The sequence below is a fragment of the Protomyces lactucae-debilis genome (genome assembly GCF_002105105.1).
Source record: "Protomyces lactucae-debilis strain 12-1054 chromosome Unknown BCR37scaffold_27, whole genome shotgun sequence".
NCBI classification, from domain to species: domain Eukaryota; kingdom Fungi; phylum Ascomycota; class Taphrinomycetes; order Taphrinales; family Protomycetaceae; genus Protomyces; species Protomyces lactucae-debilis.
In genome coordinates, this window is record NW_024468019.1 from 93,108 (window position 1) to 118,009 (window position 24,902).

General features: G+C 50.1%; 10 protein-coding genes across 10 annotated transcripts; 6 read left to right on the plus strand and 4 right to left on the minus strand.

Annotated features, from left to right (window-relative positions):
* Positions 1–96: 96 nt before the first annotated feature.
* BCR37DRAFT_334877 (uncharacterized protein) lies at positions 97–897 on the plus strand (the record flags this gene model as incomplete). Its single annotated transcript, XM_040867161.1, has 1 exon — positions 97–897. A coding segment is annotated over one exon (801 nt), but the record flags the coding sequence as incomplete, so codon positions are not given.
* A 198-nt stretch (positions 898–1,095) lies between these two features.
* BCR37DRAFT_395626 (uncharacterized protein) lies at positions 1,096–2,177 on the minus strand (the record flags this gene model as incomplete). The annotated part of the gene is made up of 2 exons (XM_040871647.1): positions 1,096–1,117; positions 1,156–2,177. 2 exons carry the CDS (start codon positions 2,175–2,177, stop codon positions 1,096–1,098), a joined length of 1,044 nt encoding a protein of 347 aa, XP_040722235.1.
* A 247-nt stretch (positions 2,178–2,424) lies between these two features.
* Positions 2,425–3,724, minus strand: BCR37DRAFT_193819 (uncharacterized protein). Its single transcript, XM_040866325.1, has 2 exons — positions 3,111–3,724; positions 2,425–2,816 (listed from the first exon to the last, which is right to left on the minus strand). Exons 1-2 carry the CDS (start codon positions 3,611–3,613, stop codon positions 2,696–2,698), a joined length of 624 nt encoding a protein of 207 aa, XP_040722236.1. The 5' UTR covers positions 3,614–3,724; the 3' UTR covers positions 2,425–2,695.
* Positions 3,725–3,953: 229 nt separating this feature from the next.
* BCR37DRAFT_384192 (uncharacterized protein) lies at positions 3,954–4,953 on the minus strand. Its single transcript, XM_040870189.1, has one exon. It carries the CDS (start codon positions 4,771–4,773, stop codon positions 4,021–4,023), a length of 753 nt encoding a protein of 250 aa, XP_040722237.1. The 5' UTR covers positions 4,774–4,953; the 3' UTR covers positions 3,954–4,020.
* Positions 4,954–5,093: 140 nt separating this feature from the next.
* BCR37DRAFT_384194 (uncharacterized protein) lies at positions 5,094–6,590 on the plus strand. The gene has a single exon (XM_040870190.1). The coding sequence runs from the start codon at positions 5,230–5,232 to the stop codon at positions 6,310–6,312; it is 1,083 nt and encodes a 360-aa protein (XP_040722238.1). The 5' UTR covers positions 5,094–5,229; the 3' UTR covers positions 6,313–6,590.
* Positions 6,562–8,967, plus strand: BCR37DRAFT_384196 (or S-antigen, C-terminal domain-containing protein). The gene has a single exon (XM_040870191.1). It carries the CDS (start codon positions 6,823–6,825, stop codon positions 8,881–8,883), a length of 2,061 nt encoding a protein of 686 aa, XP_040722239.1. The 5' UTR covers positions 6,562–6,822; the 3' UTR covers positions 8,884–8,967.
* BCR37DRAFT_194370 (uncharacterized protein) lies at positions 8,796–14,463 on the minus strand. The gene is made up of 2 exons (XM_040866328.1): positions 14,126–14,463; positions 8,796–14,076 (listed from the first exon to the last, which is right to left on the minus strand). Exons 1-2 carry the CDS (start codon positions 14,147–14,149, stop codon positions 8,950–8,952), a joined length of 5,151 nt encoding a protein of 1,716 aa, XP_040722240.1. The 5' UTR covers positions 14,150–14,463; the 3' UTR covers positions 8,796–8,949.
* A 672-nt stretch (positions 14,464–15,135) lies between these two features.
* BCR37DRAFT_193971 (Glutamate/Leucine/Phenylalanine/Valine dehydrogenase-domain-containing protein) lies at positions 15,136–18,850 on the plus strand. Its single transcript, XM_040866327.1, has 2 exons — positions 15,136–15,556; positions 15,598–18,850. The coding sequence occupies exons 1-2, from the start codon at positions 15,340–15,342 to the stop codon at positions 18,549–18,551; spliced, it is 3,171 nt and encodes a 1,056-aa protein (XP_040722241.1). The 5' UTR covers positions 15,136–15,339; the 3' UTR covers positions 18,552–18,850.
* A 200-nt stretch (positions 18,851–19,050) lies between these two features.
* BCR37DRAFT_384199 (uncharacterized protein) lies at positions 19,051–20,741 on the plus strand. Its single transcript, XM_040870192.1, has 2 exons — positions 19,051–20,262; positions 20,304–20,741. The coding sequence occupies exons 1-2, from the start codon at positions 19,470–19,472 to the stop codon at positions 20,570–20,572; spliced, it is 1,062 nt and encodes a 353-aa protein (XP_040722242.1). The 5' UTR covers positions 19,051–19,469; the 3' UTR covers positions 20,573–20,741.
* A 3,725-nt stretch (positions 20,742–24,466) lies between these two features.
* BCR37DRAFT_352324 (NAD+ dependent glutamate dehydrogenase) lies at positions 24,467–24,799 on the plus strand (the record flags this gene model as incomplete). Its single annotated transcript, XM_040868119.1, has 1 exon — positions 24,467–24,799. The coding sequence occupies one exon, from the start codon at positions 24,467–24,469 to the stop codon at positions 24,797–24,799; it is 333 nt and encodes a 110-aa protein (XP_040722243.1).
* Positions 24,800–24,902: the final 103 nt, after the last annotated feature.

Below are 24,902 nucleotides of genomic sequence, written 5' to 3' on the forward strand. Positions count from 1 at the left end.
CCTCAACCGCATCCATATAGACAGTCACAACTGCGCTCAACGCTCTTAGCTTGTGATTCCACTGCTTTTATGCCCTCTGCCTGCCATCTAGTAGGGAGGGCTCTGCTTCGCTTGTCTGGCAGAGATACCTTCAAGTACCTGCAGACGCAAACAACCAATAACCTCAAGTCGCCGCAATCGCAGTATACTTGCTTTTTGAATGCACAGGGACGCGTGCTGCATGATGCATTCATCTACAAGATCGCAGAGGATGCTTGCTACCTAGAAGTAGACGCAGAGCAGGTCGCTGCTGTGAAGGAACATCTCTTGCGGTATAAGCTTCGCTGCAAGTTTGTGCTCGAGGAAGTGGATCCTCTAGCTCTATCAGTCTTTTCTACGGATGCTGCATCGACAATGCCTGCAGAGCTGATTGAGACTAGTCAGGACGACTTGCGTGGACCAGACATGGGTCTGCGTGTCCTTGCAAAACCAGACCTCATCAAATCACATACAAACGATACGCCACTCACTGATTATATCAAGCGTCGCTTCCTCCGTGCTATTCCCGAGGGAGCCCACGAGTTTGGTCTTGATGCATCAGGTTTGCCACTTGAGCGGAATCTTGACTTGATGGGCGGTGTTGACTTTCACAAGGGTTGTTATTTGGGACAGGAATTGACTGTACGAACCTATCATACGGGTGTCATTCGTAAGCGCATTTTGCCTGTACGTCTTGCAGAGTCTGCTGCAGCGTTGCCGGATGCGTTAGAATCCCAAATGGATGCGGGTGATGGCAGTATTGCATACACACAGGGGAAGCAGGATATCAAGCTGGAAGGAACGAATCGACCAGTTGGCAAGCTTATTGGGCGAATGGGTAATCTCGGGCTTGCCTTGTATCGACTTGAGAAGCTCAATGCTGGACCTGGACAAGTCGTTGGGAGTGATCAGCTCGTCAAACCATTCGCACCGGCTCATTGGACAAAGAATGTCATTGGCAATATAGACTGAGAATGAACGAAGCGCATCAACTACTTGTAAGGACAACCACGCATCTTGTCAGCTTGAGCAATAACCTGCTCACGACCCTGATGCATGAATTTTGCAGGTCCAATCTCATCTTGCACCATGAATCCATCTTGCATGTACTTCGCTGCGTCATGCTTGACATTGAACCCCCAGAGTGCAGCAAGCAACGTATTGTAGAGGGATTGTTTTACATAGTGTGGTGAGAATCGCCAATTGTGCTGCTGAAATTTCCCCTTGGGCGTCTTGGCGATGGGAGCGGTGACATGACGAATCGGCATGATCAAGTTGGCAAGAATGAGCGTACGCAACCCAAACACAAGGCTGATGAGGAGATGCACCCAGTACGGTTGTTGTGGATATCCAAAAGCATCACGTAGGCGATCTGCCAAGAGTGCATAGATAATTCGGCGTGCGAATGGATGCAGCAGTCGTGGGACAGGCGCAAGGAACACCTTGATGGTCGATTCAGCGAGTTGCTTGTTTGTGTCTGCATACTTCATCTTCTCACGTTCATACGCTTCAGACCATCCGATGAGTGCCTCCAACGACTCGGGTATGTAGTGAATCTCCATACGCTCTCCGATCGTGCGCCAAAAGACGAAGCTTGCCTGTTGCTCTTCAGGCAGCATTGAGCGCACGGCAAATCGCTTTGACCAAGTCATTGGCTCAATCACAAATAGACTGAGCGTGTATAGCAAGTCATCCTGAGAGATCTTGGACCCATAACGACCATGGATATAGTTTATACGCGCGATCGCCAGCGTTGCTTCTTCCGAATTGAGTTGGAAGTAAGATGCCATGGTCAATAAGACACTTGTATCTTCTGCGCGTTTTGCCGCATCATCAACGAGTTGCGTCGTTGCAGACAGGAGCTTACTGATCGTTGGAATAGCATAGGTCTTGAACAAGGAGAATTCCAGGGCTTTCCAATACACGAAGGGTTCCTCGTAGTGCTGGAAGTGGAGGAGTACTTTTTGTGCCACAGAGGGTGTTTGGAAGTCCTTGCACTGTGCCTGTGTCTCTGCCAGTCGCAGTCGTCGCTGTCGACGCACGAGGTAGATCCAGCATGCCAGCAGCACGAGGAGAGGGAGCATGACACCCATGATCCCCCAGAGTGAGCTGGTTTGTGAGGGTGTCGCCGTGTGTGGGAAAGTCGACAAGGTAGCCATAGCCAGCTGGTCAGTCGCCAGGTAGATTGGCAATGGGCAGAAACTACTCTGATTATGAGGCCTGATATAGAAGCAGCCTTAAGTCTAGCTGATCCTGCTTGGAGAGACGTAGGGTCTCATCTACCTGTAGTCTCTTGAGCGCAACAACTTGATGAGCCTGGTCACAGAGACTCTAATAGCTAGCCAGGTAGCGAGTGATACGGAAGCAGCTCGCAGGTCAAGACGGTCATGGCTGCACGGCATGTCTCTGACTCTATATTCTATACTGCAAGACAGATGCGCCGTCGCATGCTTATATGTGCTATACTTTTCAGGGGAATCATGCAAGGGGTCGAAAGTCTCAACGACGCAGCTTGTAACTGTCTATGGAGTATATCAGTCAGTGTCTCACAGCTTTCTTGCTGACTATCCATGCTCAACTGTGTCCTTCTCCATTCCTGTTTCAACGACATCCATACTGCTTGTCGCTGTGGCGCCCTGTGCTAGCCTTGCCATGCATCAAGCTATTGCTGGTCCAGCTAGCTTAGTCGCCGTAGCCCCGAGAGTAGGCTTTTGTCTGCTTCATATACCTGCAACTTGTATATTTTGGAGCAGATGAAGGTGCACGTTGCCAAATTGAACTGCTCAGAGCTGCAGAAAGTCATGGGAGCTGATGACTCACTGACTCAGTGATGAGAGTCTCAGTTTCGACTCCTGAGGTCCAAAAGCCATGTGATGAGATGTCAAAGGAGGTGAAGAGCAATGCAGATGTCGATGCTCCTCGAAAAAGCGTACTTGCGAGAGACCTTGGTAGACCATCTGACTTGTCTCAGCTGCTCACCAAGCGTCCATAGCCTTTCATCCAATAGCCCCGTCCATCAATCCATCCCGAAGTCAAAAGCGCCATCATCAAAGAACTCAAACATACTCGTATCCACATCAAACCCTTCCAATGCCATGGCAACAGCAGCGTCTTCTTGCTCCTGTTCTGTCTGCGTTGTCGGCAAATTCGTTTGACCACCAGCACCGTCCGTCGACGCTGTTGGACCCGTAGCAGCCCCCAAATCTTGTAGAAAGGTCAGGGCATTCCCAGCAGAAATGGCAGATAAGGCTCCACTTTCCTGGCTCACAACAGTCGGTATGCGCGTATCTAGCGAGAGTGACGCGGGTGTCTCGGCAGCTTGTGCAATAGGCGTCATGCCATATGCATTGTTGTCAGAAGCAACGGGTGTTTCTGATGGTTTTCGACCTTCCAAGTCAATAATGGTCATAGCCTCCGGTTGTGCATAATCAGCTAGACCACCAACGGGTTGATTGTCTGGATCATGCTTGATGGATAACTCGGGTAACCCATCTTGACCAATTGACAATGCAGCAGATTGCGCCTGACGATCTGCTCGTTCCAAGACTTCTCGACAACGCAAGAGGCTTAATTCCAGCTGGTCTAGCGTATCCATGAATTGTGCATGCGCCTTTTTAATACGCTGTTCACCAGATCCACCCTTCTTTTGAGGTTGTACTCTGATAAAGCATCAGCTGTGTGTTTTGACGGAAGAGAGAGTTGGTTACGGCTTTGGCGGCGCATCGTCTTGAGCATGTCGCGCTGTATTGTGTTCGTAGTAGGCATTCCCGATTTCGAGAAAGATTGTATTGAGTGATGACGTGAGTGTCAAGGTTTGGATGGATAGCTGCGACACGGCCGTCATGAAGCCTGTGACTGGTTCGTGCCAGCGCGAGTGGATCAAATTAATTGGGTGTAGCTGATTGAGTATGGACCGAGCTGATGGACGACATGAAATTAGACAGTCACAGAACTATTTGGACAGAGCTGGACTGATATGATCATCCTACATGCTATTGAAGGCTATACCAAGTCACAGGACAATAATCGCTTGCGGTGATAGATCCATCCACCGAGTGCAAACAAACTCGCAAAGAATGCTACCCATAGCAAGACAAAAGCCGTAATGCCAAGCTCGACGGGTGCAGGTGCCAACACACGCTGAAGAGAACCCATACTGATATGCGCAATGAGAACTGTGGCAAACAGCAAGATCGTCAGCGTCAGCGATAAGAAGAATGGAACGCGTGTCCAAAACACACGACCGTAGTGTTTTGTGTGTGTGAGTCGACTGCGTGGTGGAAAACAACAAGCGACTAGAACACTGGTGCTTGAGAGTGTTGCAGCAACGAGCGCTGCAAGGATCGAGAGGGCTTCAAGGAGTGTATTGCCTGCAGAGAGTCTTGTGAGGACATCGTTACCGAATGCTGATGGATTGGCGAGGGTTGCGAGACTGCCGAGTTGGAAGGTATCCATGAGTTGGGTCAATGTTGTGGCTGCCTGCTGCGTATTGCCACAAGCGACAGTACCAATTAGATATCCTGGGTTGCCTGTGACATTGGATCCTGTACAGCCTCCCCAGATGCCTAGCTGTAGGATTGCCGGTGTTACTGCTCCAAAGAGCTGCGGGACTGATCTATCCCTGCGTGTATCAAGACGCAGCAAGAAGATGGTTGTGGATAGGCTTGAGGTGTTGACATTGCCGCAGAGGAAGGGGAGGATGAGGCAGAGTGCGAGGAGTGCAAAGAAGGTGAGTATGAAGGGTAGCTTGATCATGTTGCAGTAGGGTGCATGGAGCTGGAGTGCACATGGAGGGAGTAAGCTGAGTGTGTCTTTATGCGAAACAGAGCACTATGGGAGTATGTGTTTGGAGCGTAGATGACAAGCAAAGATGGTAGTCATGACAGTCATCAGCAGTGTAGATAGTCAGTCAGTAGTCAGTAGATAGTAGTCAGAGTCAGTTAGTAGTCAGAGTCAGTAGCTAGTAGATTGTAGTCAGTCAGCAGTCAGTATTCAGTCGTCGTTGTTATGTCATGTCTCGCTGTCCAAGAGTCGAATCAGAAATCGATCGCAGCAGAAGACAAAGCAGAATACGAGACAGACAGAGCGACGCAGCTGGAGAGGGGCAGACACTCAGACAAGCAGTACGCTGCTCGCTGTCCCCTGTCCACTACTCTCTCCAGTAGCTAAGTCCATAGTCAAGTAACCAGAGTAGCCACACGCAGCAGCACCATGGCAAGCGCACCAGCACCAGCCTACCTCACCGTCAGGCACATCCCACCCTCGCCCAGGTCATCGACCGCTGCTGCTGCTTCACAGGGATACATGCAACAAGCAGCAGCAGACACCATCACGCGTCCTCGCACTGCACCCCGTCTCATCGAGCAGGCACCGCGTTCAGGCGACATCCTCGCACACAAGCAGACACCGCCCTCACAGAGACTCACGGGAGCACCGTCGTATATGACCACCTCCTCGCCCTATACCCATGCAGCTGGAGATGCTGCCGGTAAAGAAGGCAGTGCTGGGACACCTGCGCTTGTACTACCTGTCAATCCGCGTCATGTACGCGGTGGAAGTATCTCGAATGATACACTATCAACGTCTTCCTCCTCAACATCCTCGCACAGCGTCAACTCCGCAAACAGCGTTGCATCCCTGCCTGCACAACTACCAGGATCTCCTCGAGACAAGGAAAAGGGTACCTCATCGTGCCTCGATCAAATGATCCCGTTGCAAGAATGCGCAGACTCCATGCTCGTTCCACTCCTACATCGTCATTTGGAGATGCAATCGCTCATGGCGTGCAACAGCAAGTTATTCGAAGGCATGGCACAGTGTGTCGGCGAACACGCTTGGGAACAATGCCGTCATCTCTGGACACAAGTCACACGGCAAGAGTGTGGAGACATGCAATGGCTGTACAAGACGCGTGACTTGCTACAAAACGGAGGCGGTATGTCTGCCGTTTCAACACCCCAGAATAGCGTCTTTCCAGCATCACCCTCACCTACCAAATCAGCTTCGTTTGGGTCAACGCGTGGCTCGGCGGATTGTGTGGGGAAGCATCATTGGGCTGCTTTTTGCGACGTCGTTGGCTTTGATCCGAATGAAGTCTTGACGGAGGATGCATCTGGCTTGAGTGATACAGCTACGCAAAGTGAAGGCGATGATCTGTCCAGACCAAACTCTTCTGCATCGTACCTCTCGACCTCAACAAGGAATGGCGATGGCAAACCTTCAGCAAGTCACTCGAGGCAACACAGTGATTCTGGACGTCTACGTGTCAGAGAGACGATCCCCGAAGAAGACTAAGCTCTTCCCAACCTTATTCAACCCTTTTTTCATTTTCTCTACGCTGCGATGGCCTCTACGCGATGCATTATTTCAGCTCGTCTTTATGCTCTCATTTATCTTCTCAATGCTGCAGTTCATGTCTATAGACTTAGCCAGCACATAACTGTCTCTCTGTTTCTGCTGGGAATACTTGTGACTGTTGCTTTCCCCGGATGCGGAACTTGCCAAGCCCGACCCAGACCATTCACCTCTTCAAGTCTCTTGCACGGACAGGATTGTACTTATCTAGTAAGCCGTATATACTTGTTAAAGCCGGCTACAAGACCATGCTGCTCCGGTAATATTCCCCTGCGTGACTGTCCCGCGTTTCGGCTTTTCTTGCGTGTTTTGGCTGCAGCATTTCATCATCATCCTTCCGCAGCCAAGGCGACCATTCACCAAAGCATAAGCTTAAGCTGCTTGCTTGTCTTGTTCGTTGTGTTTTAGGCGCGGTCTATCAATAACGTTGCTAGTCCTAGGGTTGTACACATGTCACCACCAAGTCTACGCAGCGGCCGCGGTCTTGCGCTCGATACCCATCAAGAGGCAAGCATCCTTCCTCCCTTCACCACCAAGAAGGCGATTGCCAGTACAGGCGGCGGTACGACCAACATCAGCATTGCCCTTGCTGAACCTGTTTTGTTTCTGACAGGTGGGTTTGATAGCCATGAACGGCATCATGAACGACCGACCATGTTGCGCGGTACACTCATGGTTCAATTTGCAAAACCAACAAAGATCAAAGCCATTAGCTTACAATTCTCCGGCAAGGGAAGGACAGATTGGCCAGAGGGCATTCCACCAAAGAAGCAAGAGTTTTTTGAGGAAAAACAACTCATGCATCATGTTTGGACATTCTTCAATGCACAGTATCCCATTCATGAGCACTCTCATGGTGCAGATCGGTTTGTGAGCGCAGATGCAAGTGTTCCTAGTACAACAGGCAACGGAGCACTCATGACACCTGCCCTCTCCTCCCAACCAACCCAAGACTCAACGCACACGACTAGTTCACCCACGCGTTCAGGCTCCATCAGTGGCATGCTGCCCCTCGGCAATGCAAAATCTTTCAGTAAACACGATGCAGCCACCACACAACTCAAGGGATCGCGTGTGTTTGCCGCTGGTGAGTACTACTATGATTTCGAGTTACCCATCCCGAGCTTTTTACCAGAAACCATCAATTGCGAGATGGGCAAGGTGTGCTATGAGCTCTCAGCAACGGTGGAACGTGCCGGTGCATTTAAAAGTAATCTCGCTGGAAAGATGCCCATTCAACTCATTCGAACACCTGGTGAAGCAAACATGGAATCATCTGAACCTATTGCTATTAGTAGGAATTGGGAGGATCAATTACATTACGATATTGTCATTTCTGGGAAATCTTTCCCGCTTGGACAAAAGATCCCGATTGCCTTCAAACTGACGCCGCTTGCAAAAGTCAGGGTGCATCGCATCAAGGTCTTTGTCACTGAGACCGTTGAGTATTGGTGTAAAAACAAAAAAGTCCACAGACTCGAACCAACACGCAAGATTTTACTAAAGGAAAAGAATGCAGGCTTGGCTGGTGGTGCGAATGAATCGCTTCTTGGCAATATCGATGGTGCAAGTAATGCAGGGGCCACAGAATTTGATATTGAGGTGCCATTGCCTACCTGCCAAGCAATAGGCAAGGACAGAATCCACTTTGATACAACGTTTGCAAATATCAAAGTCCATCACTGGATCAAGGTCGTCTTGCGGTTGTCCAAAGCAGACCCTCAACCCAATGACCCAGCAAAACGACGACACTTTGAAATCTCCATTGATTCACCCATTCATCTACTTTCTTGTCGGTGCGTACACGCCAATACGCAGTTGCCCACATACTCGGATAATATGAACGCCGTCCAGATGCGTCTCCCTTGTCCCTGTGAAATCAGAGCCGGTTCAGGCGAAGCTTCACCCGTCCCAGTCCTCCTCCATCATTCAAGCAGCGCCTCCTCGAATGGCTACCAGGACGGCGATACCGCTGCCCGACCCATGCATTTCCTACGTCAACCTTCAACGCTACCACCACCCTTCAGTGCAGATTCCGCACCACCACCACTCATGACACCACCGCCAAACTATGACTTCACACCCGGTCATCAGCAGCGTGCTATTGATTACTTCACCACGCTGAGTATCGATGGCGCTGATGATCCTCATCGAGATCGCGCAAGTGATGATTCTGAAGTCGGTACACGCACACCTGGTCTGCATCCAGCCATGCGATCCGATGCGTCACCTGTTTCACCAACGCATTCACAACAGCCCAACCACCCATCACCTATCAGGAGGCGTCCACCACAAGGATCACTGACGAGTGCAGGGTTTGGACAGGCAGGTGCTGTGCAAGGCCTGGGATTGATGGTGCCTGCTGATGCAGCAGCATCAACAAGACAACGTCGTGGCAGTGCGATTGAGCTAAGAGGCCATTACGGTGTTCCACAAGCACAAGCAGCACAACCGGGTTCAACGCAATGGGCTGGTTCTGGACGTGATTTCTATGCAACGGGACAATCATGATCAAAATGAAATGCTTTTTCTTTGTAGACTAGACTCTCTTTCTCTTTTCTTTCTCTTGTAGCAACTTTAAGCAAACATGGCGGTAAAGTGTACCTTGAACGCAGCTTGCACATACTGTACGGCACGCAGCACACGCTTCGTGTCAGCCTTGACGGCACCCGTCTGCTTCTTGCGAACAAGATCATCCTCCTCAGACTCAGACTCAGAAGACGCATCTTGTTCCTCCCAACTGGCCAGTGCACCGGCACGTCGAACGGGTTCAGCAGCGCGTGCTTGTTCAGGCACATCATCTTCCTCGTCATCATCATCACCCTCGGCATTACCTCCTTCACCATCTGCAAAGTCATCCACTTCAATGCCAAGCAAACTAGAAAGCCCCTCAACAATACTCACGAGGACAGTGTTGAAATCAGCAAGCTTGAACCAGACGTCTGATTTCTGAATTCCATGGACAGTCGTGATACGTTCCACAGACCCAGTCTGGTAAAATTCATACAAGAATGCATTGAGTGGGACATCGCGTGCAATGAGTGGGTTGGGTGAAAGACCTTCAACAAAGACACCAGCTTTGGAGCTGCCAAAGACATCCATCAATGCAGCTTCTTTCTTGTTCAAGGGACACGCAGCTTGCGATACACCGCCAATGGCTGCGAATACACTTACACTCGATTCATCCTTGCCCTTCTTCAACGCATCGACAGACAAGTTCTTGCCGAATTGCTTACCAGACAATGGCAACTTGCTATCCATGGCAGACACTTCCGGATGTTGCTTGACAAAGGTATCAGCGTGATTCTTGTACAGCCGCAAGCATCGCTGCTCGTATTCAGTCAAACATTTGGCAGCAGTAGCATTCAGCTCCTCAAGAGGAGGGTAGGCAATCATGGCTTGCGCCTTGCTGTGTGTCTTTTGACGTTGCTGGACTTCTGCAGGCCTCATGGGACGCCTGCAAAAGATACTGGCCAGGAGCTGCACCAACTTGCCAGCAACAACATCTTGTTGTTTCGGCTCGTCAAAGTTCTTGCAAAGCGTATGGAAGACACCACCACGCAACAAGACGGCAAAGGCCAGGTTGGCGGGTTCTTCGTAGTACAAGTTGCTGACGGGTGCATACAAGTTGATGGGTTGACCAGAAGCATCCAAGAGACGTTCACGACGGAGATATTCAATGGCGAAGCGAATTTGGTGCTTCACCTGAGCCGCTGTTGTCGATGTACCAGCAACAGCATTGGCGAGATCCTCAGGATTCGAAAACATGCCTTCAATGACTTGCTTTGCGAATGGCGCATTGTTGCTGTTCCTCAAAAGATTAAAGAGTCGCAACAAGACTGTTGTTGTGACTGGGAAGTGTCCGGCGATGTCGGGAATCTTGGAGACGAGGAGACGATCAATCTTGTCCGTCGGCACAGCCAAGAAACCGACATGACCCAGAAGATCGTAACCACGACGACCAGCACGACCGGCTGCTTGACGGTACTCGAGTGCAGACAACTCTTCAGTGTCACCAACAAAGTTGGCCGACACGGCAGGCATGTTAATACCGAGCGCCAGTGTAGCAGTGGAAAAGACAACCTTCAAGAATCCAGATCGGAAAGCCAACTCGACGAGCTGACGGTACCTTCGATTGAGACCGGAATGGTGTACACCCACGCCACGACGCAAGCCTCGCAGCATCCATCCAGGCGTACCAGTGTATTTGCCCAGATTCTCTACCTCTTCAGCCATATCTTGCTCGCCAAAGGTATTCTTCAAGCTCGCAAATGAAAACTTTGGATCCGGTGCAGTTGGGTCAAAGTTTTCTTGCCAACCTGGTTCATCTTCTGGCACATCCTCATCTTCCTCCTTGTCGGTATTCTTCTTGGATCGCTTGAGTGCACGCTCTTTCTCCTTGGCGCGCTTGTCTGCGTCCTTGGTCCATTTTTCATAGTCCTTGAGTTTCGCCTGCCATGCAGCATTGCTATCGCGGTATTGCCGTTCCTTCTCCTCAAGATGCGAAATGAGCGCCTCACCGTACGTCTCCACACCGCGACGCTTAAAATTGAAGAGCAAGCCAGGCAACAGATTTTTGGCCTCAAGGGCCTTGACGAATGAGACGATGGCCTCTGTGGCAAAGTCCTTGGAAGGCTTGCCGGCCTTGATGGCTGCTGCATCTGCTTCGCGCCACTTGACAACAGCCTCATCCACCAATTGTCTCGTACCACCGTCGGTCGCCTTCATCAGATTCATGAAGGGCGTTCCAGGCGATCGCGAGTCTGGCGCAGACAGCCATTCCGTCAAGATTTCCTTGAGCCTATTCTGATACACCACGGTATCGGCCTTGCGAATAAACTTCTTGTCTGCAAAGAAGGTATTCGGGTCAAGCGTCTCTGGGACATCGAATTCAGGCGTCTTGCATGCACGCATGTGTTGATAAAGACTGCATGCATCGCGTGGCTCGAGAGAAAGGTCATCAGGCAGTACACGAGGACCGAAATGCAAAGCAGATGCTGGATGAATGTCTCTGAACTGACCCTTGCCGACGATCTCCTGGCCTTGCACTTCGGGGATGTACACAAATTTGCGCAAGTCACTGTATCGCTGGTTGTGGTAGATGAGCACAACATCCCTGTTTTGTGGCTTTTGACCAGCAGCGAGCCATTGCCTGAAAGGTTCCGGGTTGCCGACTGTGGCAGACAGCGCAATGATGGGTGAAGGAATCATCGTAATGAGCTGCTCATACACAACACCCTCGTCGCCGCTAATGGAGTGAATTTCATCAAAGATGACAGTTTTGATCTTGGAAGACCACCTATTGGCTTGTGCAGGCGACAAGAGCAACTTTTGCAAGACTTGTGGCACAGTCACAAGAATCTGACACTTATCGGGAGAGTGAATCTTATAGTCGCCAGAGTGAATGGCCCACACGGTCTTGCCTCCTTGAACTTTGTAATTTTTCGTATAACGTGCCTCAATCTCGGCGGCCATTTGGTTGACGAGCGGCTTGGAGGGTGCAACAAAAACAACCATATCTTCGTCATTTGCACGCAAGACTTTTTCCATGGCATAAAATGAGATGAATGTCTTTCCTGCTGATGTAGGTGCCACAACAAAGACACTCTGCTGCTTGTCCACAACATCCAAGACGTCACGTTGCCACTTATCAGCCTCGAAGGAGGTACGTGGATCAGGCTTGCTGTCCATGTTACGTTCCATGTACTGTCCGCAGTAGAGCATTTGGAACTCAATGTGGGTGCCGGGCACCAAGTAACTCGATTTGCTCTTTGGCAAGTCGAATTCGAATGAAATCTCTGCTGATTGCGAAGGCTTGTCATCCGTGATGCACTTGGCAAGGCCAATGGTTGTCAGCAGAGCATCCAGAACCTGCTTAATTTGCACAGTCAGGCTTGGTCGCTTGTACATTTGAGCAATTGAGTCAAAGAGCTTGACGGCAGCGGTGATGGATTCGGTATCTGTCTTGGCAACAGCAGCATCTTTGCAGACCTTCTTCCAAATGTCCAGCAGAATCTGGATACGGTACAAGCGCATCTCATTGTCAATATTGATATCGCGCTCGCCCTTGAGGTTGATGTATCGATCAAGTGTTGCCAATCGCTCTGGCAATTTCTTGAAGCTATCCACTTCGTGCTTGATCTTCTCCCAGGCGGACGTTGACTTGGCTGCTTTTTTACCAGACTTGGCAGCAACATTCTGCGCAATGATCTTTTCGGCCTTTGTCAATTTCTTCTCCTTCTCTTTCTTGCCCTTGACTTGCTTATCGCCAGGCGCAGGAGTAGAAGAGCGACTTGGCTGAGGTGTTGTCGTCTTGGACTGCTGCACGGGTAATTGTGATCCAGAAATAATAGCCATTCGATCAAGACCCACACCATTTGCACCAGAAAGAGATTCAGCTGCTCGTTTTATGTGTGCCATTTGTTTTGCCTTGGAGCGATCATACCGTTTATTGATACGGATCTGTTCACGCCGATCAGCAACTTGCTCGGGTCCCTTTTCCTTTGCAAGGAGTTTTGCTTCCATACCAACAACGCGTTTTCCCTGTTGCTGACGAATGACGGAGAAGTCAATGGCGTCTGTCGCTGTGGGTTCTTTGGATGTCTCGTCGAGCTGGATGCTGGCGAGGATGTTGTTGAAGATGGGGTCGCTGAACGCAAGCACCTTGTCCGTGGATGCAGGTGCTTCTTCAATCGACGCAACAGCGTGCTGTGTGTAATCTGGTGACTTGATGGTTGGGACACTGCCAAACACGTCTTTCAGCAAACCCTCGACGTCTGCTTGGAGTTCTGCAGGCAATACAGCGTCACCGCTCACCAAGACACGTGCAAACATGCGCGCATCAAAGAAATCTGCAATGAAGGCATTATCGAGAGATGTGTCCTTCATAGCCGCAGCAGCATTTCCATAGAATGCATCCAGGAATTGTGAGACTTCGGGGTCACTCAATACGGTGGATGGCGGTTGTGGTCGTTGAGCAAGGTCGAGGTTCTCCAAAATGACAAGAGCACGGAGTGTCGCTTGCACGAGATGCGGTGACGGGGATGAGAGCGCGCGTAAGGCCCGAATCGTGAAGCAGCGTCGTGCATCATTGCAAGTATAGTCTGTTGGAATCTCTGCAATAGAGAGTCGCTCGATTTTTGGGAGGGATATTTCCGAGACGATGTTGTGGCCCGTGATGGTCTTTTCGCGCAAGATGGCGTGTGCGTACATTTTGAATTCGCGATGCTCAATGTAGTCGATGAGAATGACGTCCATACCAGCACTGAGGATTTGTTGGATGAAGCCTTGTGCGAACGCCATGCGGTCCGTATTAGGCGTCTCGGAACGGTCATTAGGGCCGCCGTCAGACGTGAGCACCATGTAGGGTCGATTGATGTCGACGTATTCTTCGAATGCAGGCGACTCGAGCGATGGAAAGTCATACACCTTGTAGTCTGTATTGTCGTTGAGATGCAGGTACAAGCTGGATCGCAGCAATTGTAAAGCAGCTTGATTTTGTGTAAAGAACCAGGCTCGGTCTTGGAAGAAGGCAATCTCGATATTGAGTGCTTTGAGCTCAATCAGCTCCTTTTCAACAACAGCGGCAAAGGAGAGCATTTGGCCGCCATGGTACGGAGATTGTAACGCGCGCAAGAGGAGTGCATCGCCGTCGAGCAGGACGAGTTCGTCGCCAACCTTGTCGGTGACGTACGTAAAGTACGGCTGGATGCTTGTTAGTATATTTGCACAAACAGATCAAGGCAGAGCATACGTCGATACCGTCTACATGATTCATTCCCTCGAGGCAAATCAATGAATGAAGAGAGCTGGAGGTGTCGATGATAGGAAAGACCTCTGCTGTCTTGTTGGGTGATTCAGCGCAACGGCGACAACTTTCAACGTCACACGCCTCCCAGCAGTCACTATGGAATCAGGGGTCAGCACTGGCTCAAGCTTCTCTGCTGGCTGCTAGGTTGCGGGTATATGATGGGCCTGACTAGACTGAGCAGGCAGGATGTTTGACGGAGAATTCTATGGCTATGATTTGTTGAATCCGGCCATGGTCAGTGGTTGGTGCTCAAGCAGCACTTTTGGAGGCGGACCGTGTGCAGCATGGTGTGCTCAAGCTGATCCCTGAGCCAAGCGAGACTCGGAGACTGATTCTCATGCAGACCAATCGTGAAACACAGTCGCGTTATCCTCTGTCACCAATCTGCCTCTTTTGAGGAGATTGATCTGGATGCCGCAACATCAGGTTGCTGTTGACTCCTGATGGTCGATCTGATCTGCCTGTGCTCTAAGACTGCTAGATGAGCCGGTGAGCTACAGAGAGGAGAGAGTGGATATTGGTGACTGTCTGGAATGGTTCTATTCCTGTCCTATCGGCCCATCCGAGAACTGGGGAAGTGCACACTGGACACTGGTTAATGGACAGTGCTTAGCTGGACAAGGAATGAAAGACGTGGGATGATGAAATCTGGGGAGGGTCCAAGTGCCAAGTGCTGGCTCGCCATACAGAGACAGTAATGCAGTACAACGTCTATTTGGTCTATTCCTGACCTGACTGCTGCTGCGCATTGGCTGCTGGACCCTTTTCTCCCTCGACCATCCATCACCTGACGCAACCACACGAGGAAAGATGCACCTTCCTCTTCCGGACTCATCCTGGGCCGGAGACACGCCAGGAGCACGGAGACGTAGAGGGTAGATGAGTGCTACAGACACTACAGACTGCTGCTGTGTGTCTGTGTAGCAGGAGAGGGAGAGAAAGGGAATGCTGCCTAGTCATGGCCTTGAACGCCTGCGCTGCATCGTGTTTCAGGATCCAGCACGACCAGAGCAGCGCAGAGCAGAGAGGCCAAGAGGCAAAGACCCTAACCGGCTAAGGGTCCAGGCACTCTTGACATTATAAGCTCCCTTCCCTCCCTCTCTCTCTCCCTCAGCAACAAGCTACACAAGCCTACTCTCCATAACACATCAAGAGAGATGCCAGATATCAAACGCTTTGTGCCTACACTCCCAGGCTATGCAGTCAGTAGCGGCGCAGACACACCCGTCACGCCTATGGATCACAAACTCAGTCGCAAAGCCAGTATCGGCTACAACCCAATTGAATTCAAAGGCAAGCTCTCTCAGCGCGACCTCGTCATTGGCGCCCTCAAAAAGCAGGATTGGATTCCAAAGGACAAAGTAAAGGATGAAGGTATGCCTTGATACTTGAGAGTAACAAATGACTAACTGCAGTGACATGGTTCTACACCAAACTCGGCATTGATGACTTGTACTTCAGCGAAGAGTCAGTCGACACCATTGCAGCACACATCCTCGCAATCTATGGCGCTAAGTGCAATTCAGCAGCTGAAGGCGGAGAAGCGCTGCAAGTCAGGCTAGTGCAGGAATCACCAGACCATGCCGTCTACATCGATACAAGCTACCCGGGCATAACAGACACAGAGGGACCCAAGTATGAAGCGCGACTAGAGGACACCTACCTAAACCAGCGCAAGGACAACAAGGTCTTCCGTCTCGAAACATTCCGCTCGAAAATGGCAGGTGTGGGTCTTGATGGCCAGGAATTGCGCAGCTACTTTGTCAACCAGTGCAATTTCGTCAAGGAAGATCCTTCTCCTGAAGAGTATGAAGACCTCGACGTCGTCTCTGACAAGACATTCTTGGAAAAAGCCACAGCCAATACCCGTCAGATCTATCAAAAGATGATCAAGGATGCCCTCTCACGCACGGGACCTGTGGTAGACTTGTATGAAGTGGAAGGCACACAAGAACGACGCATGGTGATAGGCTTGCGTCGCGGTAGCGGTGAATACTTCTTTTCCACCATGTCGGATCTCTATCACTACCACGGATTGACATCTACCCGCAAATTTGTTGAGCAATTCAGCAATGGTCTATCGGTCACGTCCATCTACCTCCAACCGGCACCGGGAAACGAGAACATGGATGTTGATGTTGCCATGGACTCAATGCGTCGCGAAACCTCCTTGTTGTTCTGCATCCCAAACAACTTGTACCACGACCACTTCATCTCTCAAAAATTGTCTCTCCAAGAGTCGACGTATGCTCATTGCGTTAGTATTTTTACCATGCACTTCCTCAACAGGCTCGGCAGCGAATACACAACGCTACGTCAACAACTCGACCCAAACAACAGCATCCACCAGCAACTCCTTGCAAAACTCAAACGAAGGCTGCGTGGCGAGACATATACAAGCAATGACATTCAACGTGTCATTCACCGGTTCCCTGCACTTGTTCGCATCTTGTACCGCAGTTTCTTTGAGGTCCACCGCATCAAGCCACGCAGTGCATCTGCCAGCAACTCGACATCACGCTGCGCGACACCACAGGGCCCAAAATTGACATCACCTTCTACGGTCGCCCTCAACAAGATGCCATCCATGTCGTATGACCAGCTCGACGAGTATGTCCGTGGTGCCGTCTCCAACGAACACGAACAACTCATCATGTCTGCTTTTGTCGTCTTCAACCAGCACTGCCTCAAAACCAACTACTTCCAGCCCACGAAATCTGCCTTGTCCTTTAGGTTCTCACCAGCATTCTTGCCAGAGGAGGAGTACCCGCAACCCTTGTATGGCATGTTTTTGGTGGTGGGCGCTGAATTTAGAGGCTTCCACTTGCGTTTCCGAGATGTCGCTCGTGGTGGTATTCGCATTGTCAAGTCGCGTTCGCCTGAACAATTTGTCATCAACAGTCGTTCGTTATTTGATGAGAATTACGCACTAGCGTCGACGCAGCAGCGTAAAAACAAGGATATCCCTGAAGGTGGTGCCAAGGGTGTCATCCTGCTCGATGCCGATGCGCAAGACAAGGGTGAAGTGGCATTCCACAAGTACATTGACTCCCTCATTGACTTGCTCATTGAAGGCACGTCTCCCAACATCAAGGAGAAGCTGGTTGATTTGCACGGCAAGCCAGAGATCCTCTTTTGTGGACCTGATGAGAATACTGCTGGTTTGGTGGACTGGGCGTGTTTGCATGCAAAGTCACGCGGCGCACCCTGGTGGAAATCTTTCTTCACTGGCAAGTCGAAACGTCTCGGTGGTATTCCACATGATGCATATGGCATGACATCGTTGTCTGTTCGCGAATACGTCAAGGGCACCTATGCAAAACTCGGACTCACGGATCAATCACAAATCACCAAGATTCAGACGGGTGGACCGGATGGCGACCTTGGCTCCAATGAAATTCTACTCTCTGGTGAAAAGTACATTGCCATCATTGACGGCTCTGGCGTCTTGTGCGACCCACAGGGCTTGCAACGTTCAGAACTGCTGCGTCTTGCGAAAGAGCGCAAGATGATTTCAGACTTTGATACATCCCTGCTCTCTGCAGAGGGCTATCGCGTCTTGGTGGATGAAAACAGCAAAACACTACCATCTGGTGAGGTTGTCACGAATGGTACCACATTCCGCAATACCGCACATCTGCGCAACTTTGGCTGTGGCAAGGATGGCAAATCAGCAGACGCGTTTGTGCCGTGTGGTGGACGTCCTGAAGCCATCAACATCTCCAATGTCAATGCCCTTATTGATGAACAAGGCAATGCAAGACTACCCATCATCATTGAAGGTGCCAACTTGTTTGTTACGCAAGATGCACGTCTTGCACTTGAAAAGGCTGGCGCTATTGTCTTCAAGGATGCCTCGACCAATAAAGGTGGCGTCACGTCTTCATCGCTAGAGGTTCTTGCTGCGCTGTCGTTTTCAGATGAAGAATTCAAGGAGCACATGTGTGTGCATGATGGCCAAGAACCTGCCTTCTACCAGCAATACGTGGCGAGCGTCCAGCAAATCATTTGCAACAATGCCTCTATGGAATTTGAAGCAATGTGGCGCGAAAACAAGCTCACGGGTACACCCATGTCTGTGTTGTCGGATACCTTGTCCAAGGCTATTGTCACGCTGCAGGAAGAGCTATCCAATTCGTCACTCTGGGATAAAGTCGAGCTGCGCAACCGCATCTTGCGTGAAGCTTTCCCCAAGTTGCTGGTTGACAAGTTGTCGTTGGAGACGTTGTTGCAGCGTGTGCCGGATGCCTACATTCGTGCCATCTTTGGCAGCTACTTGGCTTCTCGCTTCGTTTATCGATTCGGAATTGCTCCGTCGCAGTTCAAGATGTACGAGTTCATCTCAGAATGGGAGCAGATCGAGTACTAGAGGTGGTGTGAGTGGTCGTATTGATGCTCTTCATACTTGCAGTGTTTCATGATCCAGTCTATATGTGCAGTGCCAAGCCTTGGCTTCTGGGCCTTTCGTGTCCTTTACTCGGTCAGCCAAGACACAACTCGACCTCGATCTCCAGGCGACATGCATAAGCTTATTTGTCTATAGGTCCATGAACTTTGCGAGCTCGCATGAACATGTATACGCTTATTTGTCAGGTCCATGAACTTTGCGAGCTCGCATGAACATGCATGCGCTTATTTGTCTGTAGGTATATGAACTATGCGAGCTCAAATGAATATGCATACGCTTATTTGTCTATAGCTATATGAACTATGCGAGCTCGCATGAACATGCATACGCTTATTTGTCTATAGGTATATGAACTTTGCGAGCTCGCATGAACAACAGAGGTTTTGTGTAAATATTTGTCTCTCACGCCATGAGTCTGTTTGTCAATTGCTGGCCATGTGGACATTCGAACCGCACAAACGCTTCGTTGAGAAGACTAAAGAGCCTGCGCGAGTGTTGGTCTTTCATGTCATAAAGCAAGTTGTCTATTGCCGGCCATTTGGATGTTTGAGATTCACGTAGACCGACTGTGGAACCTGCGCAAGCTCTTTGTATATCGCGCCATATATCTTTTTGTCTCTTGCTGGACATGTGGTCGAATCAAGCTCGCATGATCGGCTCAGTTCTGGCCCACAAATACTGCACGCAAACAACGTAGTTGTCTTTTTCAACACCACTCCGGTGTTTGCGTTGAGATGCTTTCAGGGTCTTTGCCCTCGCCCACCTCTTTATGGTCATGTTCTCGCTCGAGGCTGGCAAAGTATAAAAGGAGCGCTTCTCGTCCCTTCGTAGCAATACTATCCATTCATCCAGCATCCTTCCGCAACACATCAATCATCGATGCCCCATTTTCATTTCGCAGTCATGGCTTTGGTCCTGCTGTTCACTCCGATCCTCATCCTCTCTGGCATTGTAGCTGGTTCACCGGCTGCAACTACTATACCAGTGAACGTGACCACTCCAGGCAACGACAGTACGACAGATCTCCCCTCTGGGCCATTTTTCGGAATTCCCGAAGACTACATCCAAAAGGTCCTTCGATTTTACACTGAACATCCAGATGCGGACGACCAAGGTCAGGACTTTGCCAAGTTCGACAAACGAGGATCTACAAAGATCGGTACCCCTGCAACTACAACCGAAGGCCATCATCTATCGAAGCGAGATCAGGCCGAAGTCTTACAGACACGACATTGCCTGGCAGGCCAGCAAATCATGATGGCCCATTGCAATCCTAAAGTCAGCTTGCAACATTACACGGTTCATTGTGTCCAAGGCGACAGCAACTGGGAAGGGAATCTTTACGGCGACCACATGGAAGATGGATCATGTACTGCTGATGAAGTCTGTGTCGATGTACCCTTTCAGTTTGTGTACGTATACCAATGGGAATACCCTTTCCCTCATCACAAACCAAACTATGAACGAACACTGACAATGGTAAAATGCGTGCCAGCCGCTCTCAGAACTACAGTTCCTGCCAATGACAATTCGGCAATCAAGGATTCAACGAGTACTTCTGTTCAATATGGTCACAAACGAGTCCAAGGGCTTAGAAACAATGCGCCACAGGACGCCACTTTTCAGCTTCTTGATGTCTCGGGTAGCGTTTCCGTTGCAAGTTTTTTCCTGAGTAAGCAGCCATTCGTTCATGTGCTAAGAACTAACGAACAGGCGATCATCCGTTAGAGAAAACACCTGATTTGAAATTGAATGACCGGTACAGTGTTAAGGCAAGTGTTCACGGAGCGACATGCAACAGGCGGGGTTACAGAGAGAAGGTATGTGAGACACGCATGGCCAGCAAACTTGACTCTTCAAGTTGCATTCCCGACAAATTTCACTGGCTCCCGAAGTTTACTCACATTGACTGCGAATTTGCGCTCGCGTCCGTTCAGGCGGTGATTTTCTTCTATGTCGTTGTGCCCAAAAGTTCTCTCTGAGGTGGAGTATTTACCTTGCTGGACAACTTTATGGAGCCACCATCTTTCAACCGTTTTTGATCTATCGCAATTTGTTCCTTGGCTCATCTAATGATTCGACTCAGCGACCAAGCTTCAAGACCCTTTCCACTCAATCATTTCTCCTCTTCTCATTGCACAGCTTCGTAGGAATCCTAGTTGAAGCATCTCCAAGTTGAATAGCCTGCTTTTTCATTGCGGTGAGCATATGTCGTGTGGAGACGGAGCTCACCTTTCTGTCGCCGACTGACTGCAGCTGAGACAACTCCTGGTCTTAATTTCAGATGCCTCATCACGTGAAATCCCTGGTTACATCTCGCGGCTATTTTCCTGTGCACAAACACAGCGACCGCTCTAGACCTCGTCATCTAGACCATGGAACAAATTGTTCAGCATCTTCACCAGTCACTTGCTTTCACCCGGCTCAAGTAACTGATTCTCGCTTGATCAATTTGAGACATCTTTTTGTCTCTCGGCAGATATTGCCCACAGCCTTTGGGACTTTGGCCATGCTTCTTGCCTTACTGTTTTGTGAGATCTATTGCTAGTCGATGAAGATATGAGGACAGCCTTCTGCTGCCTTGTTTTTCATTCACCGACTTCATACACAGGTAGAATTGCTACGACCGACCAGCTCTTCTTGTTCAGTGTCTCCGAGGTACGAGGCAGAGCTGTTCGAGTCTACTTTGGACACATTGAACAACGAGACTGGTAGGGAGTGACAATTCCCAAGGAATGCGACATTGTTGATCGATGCAAGCGCGAAATAGCAATGGCATGCCCTACGAAAACATTCGAGAGTGAGTGCACGTGAGTTTAAGGGGATGTGTGAGAATTTGTGGTAGCGAGATGCCGCGCGCGGAGGAATTCGGAGGACTGGGCGGGAACAAAATCATGGCGCCAAGTCCGTGAGTGGGAAGCAGCGGGACTGGGCGTGAAGATGTGGCAACGACTGCAAACGATAGACAGGCACAGCAAGACGTCAGAGTAGTGTTTCTATGAGTGCCAGACAATTCTGGCGAGATCAAAATTGAATTGGAATGTCGTGATCATGCAGCAAAGCTTGGACTTGCTTGACAACTCCATAACACCAGGCTGCTACACCACGGCGCAAAACTTGACGAAGAAGAGAATGATCGTACCGCTAAGATGTAGACCTACAACTTGTGGTGCCCACTGTCAGGGAGTCAGTAGGCAGCAGAGGCAGACAGACCTCGCAATTCAAGCGCAAACTCAATTCTGTAGCCGCTGACGGCATAAACCATTCGATCGCAAACAGTGTCGACATGCATCATCCCGATTGGGCCCATGATACTGGCAAGATGAACCAGCTCTTTGTGTCCTTGATGCTCGATAGTCGTGCATAGGCCTGGCACAGTACACCGCTCGCGTGTTGCGAGCTTGCGGACGCGAGCCACGACCTGCATCATCTCAGTTGTCGCCAATTTGAGGCGCAAGTAGTATGCAACTTTGCCAATGCATGCAGATGTCACGTGATGTTGCCAGAAGCAGCGCACTCTGCATTGAATTGCAAGGAGTGCTGCCAGCTGCAGTGTGCTGGACCACTGCTGGTGCCTGAATTCTCGAAGTCTTCAATTTCCAACCGAAACCTCAACCCACACAGTCAACAATATTGCCCTTAACAGGCTGCATTTGGCTAGAAGCATACAAGCATCGTGGTTCAAGCTCCATCACCTTACTGACCTCTACAGATAACTGCTAAGCAAGTGTGTTTCTGCTGCAAGCGTTTCGTTGTCTCGCCCAGCTGTCTCTCTGCGCTGGTGGACTCTCCTTGCTATTGGTAGCTATTGGCATGCCTTCTCTCATTTTGCGCAAGCTTTCTCTACTTGTACTGCCACGCTCTACCCACTCATCGGCACGTCAAGCAAGCGCTTCTTGGTTCCGTCAAGCAGTCTCTCTGCGCTAGTACACTCACTCTCTTGTCTGCTGGTATCGCTTCTCTTGCCTTGCGCAAGCTTTGTCAGCTTTTACCAGCGCACGTTGTATCGCCAGCTCACCTTCCATACGCGTTCTTGCAGCATCCACCTCCCTCTCTCAATACTAGGGCATATCGCCTTTTATCATCCATTCCCGCGCATTCACTCGCCAGATCTCTTTTAGGGCTGTTGGACGTCTGTCTCAAGTCTAGTGAGCAGGTTCTCAACTGAATCATGGACGGAGCCACAGAAAAACGACAGCTATCGCGCTTCATATAGCTGGTTGGCCTGATACACGGAATGAATGGAAGGCGAGTGCGGGAAAGGTGTCTTGGCCATTGAGTATCGATGCCATTGCATGGAGATTGGAAGTGCTTCTTTAAGTCAGCTTTCAAATACTAACCAGATGCGGGTGAGTGTTCATCTGCATCAGCTCAAAAAGATGTGAGACTATGCGCAGATGATTCGAGCACTTGTAAGAAGACTGGTCGTTCTAGTAGCAGTTGCTCTTGAAGCTGGCATCTGACCTACCAAGGAGAAAATCAAAACACGCTCTGGGCACTCACGGTCAATCACCCTTTCTCTTCAACATTTACATGGCTGACCTTGAGATGGCAAGCTCTCCGCTTACGCCGAAACTGGTCGACCGAGAAGATAGCTGCATGTTCTTGGCAGACGACATTGTGTTGGTGTCTGACCCTGTGGCCGACTGAATGACAAACTGCTGCACGCGCATGACTGGTGCCGCCGAACACGGACGCTTATCAACACCGAGACGACACAATTCCAATTGCACTTGCATGGGAGGACTAGTGCAAGACTCGGTGCAATTGAGCCCTCCTTGCCCGGACTGATGCGTGAAGCGCCCCGCGCTATGATGCAAGAGTGTGCCTCCTACAAGCATTTAGCGGTCCCTAAGCAGTAGATCGACCTGGTCAAGCACAACTCACTTTTCTAGCATGCTGGAGCGTGACAGAGCTATTGGTTCCAAAGAAGGTCACTGGACAAGGTTTTTGGCTATTTGTGCCTGTCTGAAATACGTACGCTTCACCTCAACTTTGTCGACTGTCATGTCATTTCTGGCGCTGAGATCTCGTTTGATGGCGGAATAGAAGAACTCAAAGCGATGCGGCAAGTGCAGACCGACTGGTGTCGACAAACCTTTGGGCTGACGCGTCATGCTGCACGATTGCTGGCTATTTTGGACGTTCCTATTCTGCCTGAAGCAGAAGGGAGGAAGCAGATTGCCATTGGATTTGCAGACTACCTGAAAAGAACCTCACCGACAATCGCCTCGCCCATGTTGCCTTTTTGGACAAGCCGAGATCGACGCTCAAGACGAAAGCGCAGGCAAGACGTGGTCCAGTCAGATTTCCAAACTTCTCAATGGCACCGGTGCGACTCTGGGCTCTCTAACAAGCTACAAATACTTTAATGAGTCGCTGAGAAAGACGCACTCTGAGAACTGGGTGCATGAATGTGCCGACAACGTGCTATACAGGCACATCACACTAGTCTCGTTCGAGGAGTTCAAGATGCAAGGGCCGCACATCTGCGCAACTTTGGCTGTGGCAAGGATGGCAAATCAGCAGACGCGTTTGTGCCGTGTGGTGGACGTCCCGAAGCCATCAACATCTCCAACGTCAATGCCCTTATTGATGAACAAGGCAATGCAAGACTACCCATCATCATTGAAGTGGCCAACTTGTTTGTTACGCAAGATGCACGTCTTGCACTTGAAAAGCCTGGCGCTATTGTCTTCAAGGATGCATCGACCAATAAAGGTGGCGTCACGTCTTCATCGCTAGAGGTTCTTGCTGCGCTGTCGTTTTCAGACGAAGATTTCAAGGAGCACATGTGTGTGCATGATGGCCAAGAACCTGCCTTCTACCAGCAATACGTGGCGAGCGTCCAGCAAATCATTTGCAACAATGCCTCTATGGAATTCGAAGCAATGTGGCGCGAAAACAAGCTCACAGGTACACCCAAGTCTGTGTTGTCGGATACCTTATCCAAGGCTATCGTCACGCTGCAGGAAGAGCTGTCCAACTCGTCACTCTGGGATAAAGCCGAGCTGCGCAACCGCATCTTGCGTGCAGCTTTCCCCAAATTGCTGGTCGACAAGTTATCGTTGGAGACGTTGTTGCAACGTGTGCCGGATGCCTACATTCGTGCCATCTTTGGCAGCTATTTGGCTTCTCGCTTCGTTTATCGATTTGGAATAGCTCCGTCGCAGTTCAAGATGTACGAGTTCATCTCAGAATGGGAGTAGACGGAGTACTAGAGGTGGTGTGAGTAGTCGTATTGGTGCTCTTCATACTTGCAGTGTTTCATGATTGAGTCTCTTTCACGTCTATATATGCAGTGTCAAGCCT

Bases quoted from the DNA above. Each gene is read 5' to 3' on its own strand.
- BCR37DRAFT_193819 (XM_040866325.1), bottom strand. From the start codon at position 3,613: ATGGATACGCTAGACCAGCTGGAATTAAGCCTCTTGCGTTGTCGAGAA. The intron at 2,817-3,110 runs ATTGGAAGGGTT...AGCTCCCATGAC, and splicing joins GACGCTGCTGTTGCCATGGC to TTTCTGCAGCTCTGAGCAGT.
- BCR37DRAFT_384192 (XM_040870189.1), bottom strand. From the start codon at position 4,773: ATGATCAAGCTACCCTTCATACTCACCTTCTTTGCACTCCTCGCACTC.
- BCR37DRAFT_384194 (XM_040870190.1), top strand. From the start codon at position 5,230: ATGGCAAGCGCACCAGCACCAGCCTACCTCACCGTCAGGCACATCCCA.
- BCR37DRAFT_384196 (XM_040870191.1), top strand. From the start codon at position 6,823: ATGTCACCACCAAGTCTACGCAGCGGCCGCGGTCTTGCGCTCGATACC.
- BCR37DRAFT_194370 (XM_040866328.1), bottom strand. From the start codon at position 14,149: ATGAATCATGTAGACGGTATCGAC. The intron at 14,077-14,125 runs GTATGCTCTGCC...ACAAGCATCCAG, and splicing joins ATCATGTAGACGGTATCGAC to CCGTACTTTACGTACGTCAC.
- BCR37DRAFT_193971 (XM_040866327.1), top strand. From the start codon at position 15,340: ATGCCAGATATCAAACGCTTTGTGCCTACACTCCCAGGCTATGCAGTC. The intron at 15,557-15,597 runs GTATGCCTTGAT...GACTAACTGCAG, and splicing joins GGACAAAGTAAAGGATGAAG to TGACATGGTTCTACACCAAA.
- BCR37DRAFT_384199 (XM_040870192.1), top strand. From the start codon at position 19,470: ATGCCCCATTTTCATTTCGCAGTCATGGCTTTGGTCCTGCTGTTCACT. The intron at 20,263-20,303 runs GTAAGCAGCCAT...ACTAACGAACAG, and splicing joins CGTTGCAAGTTTTTTCCTGA to GCGATCATCCGTTAGAGAAA.